The 7,789-nt window shown below is 49.1% G+C and overlaps 1 protein-coding gene across 1 annotated transcript; it reads left to right on the forward strand.

Annotated features, from left to right (window-relative positions):
• Positions 1 to 6,596: 6,596 nt before the first annotated feature.
• Positions 6,597 to 7,514, forward strand: LOC128948300 (olfactory receptor 14J1-like). The gene has a single exon (XM_054292952.1). It carries the CDS (start codon positions 6,597 to 6,599, stop codon positions 7,512 to 7,514), a length of 918 nt encoding a protein of 305 aa, XP_054148927.1.
• The last annotated feature ends 275 nt before the right edge of the window (positions 7,515 to 7,789 follow it).

The following is a 7,789-nucleotide window of genomic DNA, read 5'->3' on the forward strand; positions in this document are numbered from 1 at the left end:
AGAACCTCTTTCTGTTCTCTTGGAAGCAAGAACATGTGGCCCAGTTGGGCTGCACGGTCCCAAGGGGCCAGCTTGAAGCAGCGGGACTTTGTGAAACCAAGAGACCATTGCTGCATTTCAGGGCCTTGTGGAGCCAAAGGACTGTTGTTATCCTGCAGGGCACCGTGGATCCATGGAGACCATTGCGGCATTGCAAGGGCCCATAGAGTCATGGAGACCATTGTGACACTGTGGGACCCCATGGAACCAAAGGGCCATTGTGGCCCTGCAGGGCCTCGTGGAAGGAAGGGGCCATTGTGACACTAGGGGAACTTGTGGAACCAAGGGAATTGTTGCACTACTGGCCCCAATGGAACCAAGGGACCATGATGACACAGCGGGACTTCATAGAACTCAAAGACCATTATGACACTCTGGGGCCTTGTGGAACCCTGGAGACCATTAAGATCCTTAAGGACTTGTGTTATCAAGAGGCCATTATGACACCTGAGGGCATCATGGAAGCAAGAGAACCACTGTGGAACTGCAAGGCCTCATGGAAGCAAGGAGCCACTGTGACACTGCAAGGCCTTATGGAAGCAAGGGAACATGAAATAGGTGTGGCTGCCTTGGTCTCCCAGGGGTCACCTGACAGGTCTGGCTGACCTTGGAATGTGGAAGGCCACTCCTATCTGCCCCTGAAACACTGGGGCTCTGGGCTTTCCTTTGTATAGAAAAGAACTGTCCATCTTTTCCAGGTATCCTTGGCCAAAATTTGGATTCCATCTCCAAATTTCTGTGTATCCAAGGATTGCTGCCAGACCAAAGCTGCCAGGATAGACATGTCTGGCTGGTCTTTAACTCCTGATTGCCAGAACTCACCTGTTTATCCAACACTGGAAAGGACTCTGTGCTTTGCTTTATATAGAAAAAATCATCCTTCTCCAGGCACAAATGTCTTAAATTAGGACTCCACTTTCATAATTTTGAATATCCAAGGATTGCTCCAAGCAAACCTGCCAGGACAGACAGGTCAGACTTTCCTTGACCTCTGGTAGCTGCCATTCATCAGCTCCTGAAACATGGGGGCTCCGTGGTTTCATTCCTATGGACACCAATGGGACATTTGGGAGCCTTGTGAAATGAAGGGGCCATTGTGACACTGCAGAGCACCATGGACCAAGGGACCATTGTGACACTGTAGAGCTTCGTGGAACCAAGGACAACATTGTGGCTCTGTTGGGCCACATGGTCCCAAGGGACCAGTGCAAAGCAGCAGTGTAGGAGTCAGCCCAGCTGTAACTCAGAGTCAGCCAGGTTTTACCCCAAAGGAATTGGGCATAAGTTTCAAGCCCTGGAAAATCATTCTTTTAACTTAGGGTGAGCTTGAGAGTTCCCCCATAAGCCTTTAGTGTTGCTGTGCTAACTTGTCCAAGTTCTCCTCCCCTACTGGTTACTGGTTTCCCCTATATGGTTATTGTTCTAGAGTGTTCTACCCCCAAGTGTCTATGCTGTTGCTTTCCTTTTGTCTCAGGTCTTTGGATCCTGCCCCTCATACTGTCCTCAACTTCTCCATGTTTATTGTTTTTCACCCTGGTATTAAAGTTCCTTTTAAACAACTCCATCAATCCTGTTCCTTCTCATTTTCACCACCCTCGCCCTGAAGTCAGAGAACCAGAGAGGTTTGTTGCAAGCACCTTCATTGTGACATTTGGCGTCCAAACAGGGACTCTGACATTCAGGCCGCCTTGTGTCAGTCACGTCAGCTGGGGTTAGCTGATGGATAGGCGAGTGCTCCCTGGTTTTTTGGATTGTGCTGGGCCCAGTGGATTCATTGTTGCTTCAAGGGACCTTGCCCAAGATCAGCAGGGACAATGACGGTTTCACCTGCATAGGATTGCTGGTGGGTTTGGGGAAATGGAAGACATTTATTGCCCATTTTGCCACTGTGTTTTTACAATATGCACCCACATCCCATAATTGATTTGACAAGTTCCGATGGCTCTTCCCCATAAGGCAGAGAAAGAGAAAAATGGGCAGCCAGATGTGCAAAGTAGATAGGAGCATATATGGATGCTTTAATTTTCACTGATCATGACATAATATTTTCAAAGAACAAATTAAAATCAATTATGAGGTGGATCATGAAAAATTTTCCAGATGCCTCTGCTAATGAAATCCATACCACTGAATTTTGGGACTCAATGGGAGTTAAACTGTAAAATTTTTGATCAAAACGGACCCCATTGTATACCACATGCTCCCCATATTCCACACCACCCTTGACCAGCAAGCAGTGTGTTGAAAACTCAATCCATTGGTCACGCCAAACTCAGGACCTCTCCTCAAACGTGCCTTTCTCAGACCTTCCACCATGGTCCAAGATTGCAATGCCCGTGCGGTCTTGGAGCATCATGCCCTCAAGATTCAAGATGGAAGGAGTCTGAATGAGGCTTGGGAGACCGACCATCCTCCCTCCATCTTGGCTCCTCTACTTCCTGCTACCACAACCTTCTCTCCTGCCATGAAGGAACCTCCAGACTCCACCCCCACAATTGTGGGCCACACTCCCACTGTCAATCATTCCACCTCCACCTTGGACCATGCCTCCAGAATACCATCCCGGAAGTCTGCCATCCTAGATCAAGGCCCTTCCTCCCCAAAACCTGACAAAATGGCAGTGCCTTTGCCTCACCCTCCGGCAACAATATAACCCCATGGTCACAGATACTAAGCCCAACTGTCAAACTATTTCTAATCCAAATGTTTCTGCTCCAAGTTATTCTTCCTCCCCAGAAGAAAGTTTGGATTCCCCAGAGCCACCTCACCCCTGAACCCCAGAAGGCTCCTAAGAAAGGATCTGGAAAGAAGCAGTTAAGGAAGGAGACTGGCAAACAGTCTCAACAACTCCTCATTGCTCCCGTATGTAATGAATGAAAGGGGCAGAATCCCAGGTATCACCCATTGGTATATGGGGAAATCAAGGATCTGTGTAGGGCAGCTAAAGACCATAGGAGGGACTTACCTTGTTTTAATGGCCTAATGAGCGCCATGTTTACAGCACATGTCTTAACCCATTATGATTTAAAATGTATTGTGACCATGTTGCTGTCACCTACAGAATACACACTGTGGGAAGGGGGATGGAAGTGTTTACTAAATCAATTAATAGCAGACTATGCTAATAATGAGGCAAGAGTGGAATTGACAATCAACCATCTAGCTGGAGAAGGACAACACAGCCTACCAGATGATCAAGCAGCAGGTATCTCCAGAGAAGTATTGGATGATAGTGATATGGCTTTGAAAACTTTAATCCAGGTATTGGATGGTAGCACCCCCAATTTGGACTACCTTGGGTGGCTGCAGCTAGAGCTTTAGGACAATTTGACCATCCTGGGTGCCTGTTAAGTAAGCAAACCAATGCTACCTCCCACACATTGAGTGGCCTGCTCTCAGACATAGAGACCATCAGACATGCCACCTTGCAGAATAGCGATGGATTTTTTACTCGAGGCACATGGGCATGGCTCTGTAGACTCTGAGGGATGTGTTACATGAACCTCTCCAGCCACAGCGAGTCAATCCAAAAGAGCATTCAAGTATTGAAGGAAGGGTTCAAGAATCTTCAAGTGGAAAACAAAGATTGGTTCAATAAACTCTTTCAATGCAAGGGACTAAAGGGCTGGATGATATCTAGCTAAAACAGGACTACTAATTCTCATAGTGGTTGTTGTATTGTTAATTGTCTCATGTTTGTTTGGATGCTTTTAGAAAGTCTTAAAAAATTCTTTCCATTTCATCTTTGTTGTAAAACAGAATGGGGGAAGATACCCAACACAGGCTCCTCATGGACGCCTTGGACGAGAGAATTGGTGGCCAGGATGGCGCAAAAACCTCTCAGAGACTCAGTGTGGGAAGGAAAATCCTTAAAAGTACCTAAAAGCATTCTTAAATCCAAAAAGTACCTTAAAACCTTGAGTATCTCAAAGCATTAATGAGCACCACTGAGCATCACTACAAAGCTCTCAAGGGACTCATTAAAGCAGATAATAGGGGCTGTGATTGCACAAACCTCTCACAGAGTCTGTATCAAAAAGGGAAACTCTAAGTACTGTAAAATAACTGAAGTACCCTGAAGTTATAATGAGCCCCACTGAGTGCTGTTACTGAGAATGCCTCTCCAGGGACTAATTACAGCAGATAATTGGAGGCCATGATTGCACAAACCTCTCAGAGACTCCAAGGCAAAAGCCAAATCCAAAGTCCTTTGAAAAACCTGCAGTCCCTGCAGGGAGCATGAAGGAGCCCCCAGAGCCATTGCTGAGCAAGGCTCCCCAGGGACTCCTTCCAGCAGATCCTTGAGGCCACTGGGATGTGGGCTAGGGGGGGAAGCTGAGGGCAGGACAAGGGGCTGACAGTGCCCAGCCTGTCTGGGGCTGTGACAGGAGGCCCCAGTGCCTCAGGACAAGGTGTCTCCTCACAGCCCTTGGTGGCACAGACCCCGCTGTGCCCCAGGGCACCAAGACTTGGCTTCTCTTTGTGACCACCTGTCAGCACTGCCTCCAGTTCTCTGCTCTGCCTGGGGCCTGGGGACACTTGCTCTGTCGTGAACCTCAATGGGACCCATTAAAAGTCCAAGAAACTTTGGAGTTGGATTCTGACTTGGAGTTCTGGAGAGGTTTCTTCAGCTCCTTCTCAGGGACTGATGGTCAGGGCCTGAGCACAAAGCCCCAGAGGCTCATTAAAGTCCTTGTGCTGTGTCTGTGCTCCTGAGTTGGGCTGGGCTCCTGGCACAGAGGCAGCTCCTGGTAACCAAGAAGAGCTTCAAAAGCACATTTCTCTTGATGAGCAGCTTTTCTCCTGCCAGCCCAGCAGGGCTGGGACACTGCCTGCAGCCACCCCGGGCACAGCACAGAGGCACAGAGAGCTTCAATCAGTCAGAGCTGGGAAAGTGCTGAGAAGTGCCTTGAGCAGAATCACTGCCAGCCCTTGGCACAGGAACCTCTGGCTGCAGGACAATGCAGCTGCAGCTCCTGGAGACACCTCCTGAAGCTGGAACATCCCACTGCCTACACACTCTGTGAGTACATTCTGAGTATTTCTGGTGCTGGGGAGGTGAAATGCTCTTGATGCTCTGACATGCTGAGGGGTTCTGCTCAGTCATAGAATATTTACAAGTCACGGATTTTGATAGAAAATAGGGTATTTCCTAAGACTTTTTTTTCAGTTTCCTACTATTGGTGAATGTCAGGAAGGGAGGGTTAAATATTAAAGGTAATATGAATTATTAGTTGATATTTTGCCAATGCCTGAGACATCCAAACTGTTCTTTTTAGTGATCAATAGGTTCATAGATGATCCCTAATTTGGTTTTAGCCACTCTGCCCATAGACTGCAACAGCATCACCTTTGCTCTTGACCATCAGGCTCAGTCTGAGCTGTCCTTTCTCCAAGCTGCAAAGAGAACCTGCCCCCAGCCAGAGCCCTGAAAACAGGCAGGGTTCTGTCAGGCCAAGGAAAGTGCACAGAGATTTGGGGTCTGTGAGTGCTGGCACAGAGAGATCAGGCACAGGGAAATACCTGCAGCAGGGAAAATCTCCAGGAAGCAGAGAGAATATCAGGCAATAAGAGCAAATAAAACACAGAAGTGTTGTCGCAGGGAGAGATAGGAAAAGTCCACAGGATCCCCTCCAGTGCAGCCCCTCCCTCTGAACAAGCCCCCTCCCTCCTGTCTCCCCAGCCAAGCCTCTGCCCTCAGGGCTGGGGCTCCAAGGCATGCAGCCCCTCCTGTGCAGGCAGAGCTGCAGCAGAGCCAGGGGGCAGCTCTGCAGCCCTGGGCCCAGTTCCCTCTGCAGAGCACAGCGCTGGGAGCTGCTGCCGGGCACTGGGGGCTCTGGCAGGGGGCACAGCTGGCTCAGGGTGATGCTGTCCCCACTGCCCGGCTCTGAACAATGCTGTCAGTGCAGCCAGGGAAGGAGCTGCATCTCCCTTCATCCAATGCCATCATAAGGACACTTGGAAGTCTCCCTGAGATTTCAGTCCAAGCTGGGAGCTCCAATCCAGGGTGCAAACCTGTCCTAGAGCATCTCTGAGTTACAAGATTGATGGGGAAAGGCAGAAGTGTTGTTACAGTGAAAATGCTGCTGGGTTGGTGAAATGAGCCGAGAGAGTCCTTGAGAGTCCTTGGCTACAAATGTGGAGCTGGGCTGTGGTGGATCCATCTGCTCTCAGCTGTGCCTGGTAACATTTTAGGCGAAGCACGGGGAGGTGATCACCCTCAACCTGAGAAAGGTCAAACCCCAAAGAAACTCTGAATAGGTACAAACAACACACTATCTCCCCTCACTCTCCACTCATCATCTGGCCTCAGGGAACTCACTCTGTTCTACCAGAGGGCAGCAGAATTGCTAAGAGTTTCTGCTTTCCAACAATACCAGGAGAGACATAGGGGGAGATTAAAAAGAAAACTTCAGAACGCTTAAACAAAAAAGCATGTCCATGTATGCTATAGAGGATGGTATCTGGGAAATGGCTTTGATTTTGGTTACAGGTATCCCTTTTAAATCTTCATATCCATTTCTCCATGAACAGATCCCCAAGTCCAGCCTCAGCAAATGTCCAACAGCAGCTCCATCAGGCACTTCCTCCTGCTGGCACTGGCAGACACACGGCAGCTGCAGCTCCTGCACTTCTGCCTCTTGCTGGGCATCTCCCTGGCTGCCCTCCTGGGCAACGGCCTCATCATCAGCGCCGTGGCCTGCAGCCACCACCTGCACACGCCCATGTTCTTCTTCCTGCTCAACCTGGCCCTCAGTGACCTGGGCTCCATCTGCACCACTGTCCCCAAAGCCATGCACAATTCCCTCTGGGACACCAGGGACATCTCCTACACTGGATGTGCTTCACAGCTCTTTTTCTTTGTGATCTTCATCTCAGCAGAGCTTTCTCTCCTGACCATCATGTGCTACGACCGCTACGTGTCCATCTGCAAACCCCTGCACTACGGGACCCTCCTGGGCAGCAGAGCTTGTGCCCACATGGCAGCAGCTGCCTGGGCCAGTGCCTTTCTCAATGCTCTGGTGCACACAGCCAATACATTTTCCCTGCCCCTGTGCCATGGCAATGTTCTGGGCCAGTTCTTCTGTGAAGTCCCACAGATCCTAAAGCTCTCCTGCTCACACTCCAACCTCAGGGAACTTGGGCTCATTGTGGTTAGCCTTTGTTTATCATTTGGTTGTTTTGTGTTCATTGTTTTCTCCTATGTGCAGATCTTCAGGGCTGTGCTGAGGATCCCCTCTGAGCAGGGACGGCACAAAGCCTTTTCTACCTGCCTCCCTCACCTGGCTGTGGTGTCCTTGTTTATCAGCACTGGTATATTTGCTCACTTAAAGCCCCCTTCCCTGTCCTCCCCATCCCTGGATCTGTCAGTATCAGTTCTGTACTCTGTGGTGACTCCAGCTCTGCACCCCCTCATCTACAGCCTGAGGAACCAGGAGCTCAAGGCTGCAGTATGGAGACTGATGACTGGATGATTTCAGGAACATTAAATTTCTGGCCAATTTCTGCAAATCACTTGTAATAAAAGTAATTTTTGATACTTCTTGTTGCTTTCATCTTGGATGTTCTTTTGCTTCATTTTACTTAATATTGTCCCCAAAGAAATGTCCAGGTTTGTGCCATTTTTTGTTAAGTTTCTCTCCACATTCCTTATGGCCACAGACTCTTTCAATGATGGGCTGCACTCTTGATGTATTTAAAAGAGATAAAGGATCTCCCAGCAGAGCTACCCTTTTGTTGCCTTCTCTGG

The sequence above is a fragment of the Melozone crissalis genome, unplaced genomic scaffold, assembly GCF_028551555.1.
Source record: "Melozone crissalis strain CALT ecotype California unplaced genomic scaffold, PUWL_Pcris_2 ptg000120l_1, whole genome shotgun sequence".
Taxonomy (NCBI): domain Eukaryota; kingdom Metazoa; phylum Chordata; class Aves; order Passeriformes; family Passerellidae; genus Melozone; species Melozone crissalis.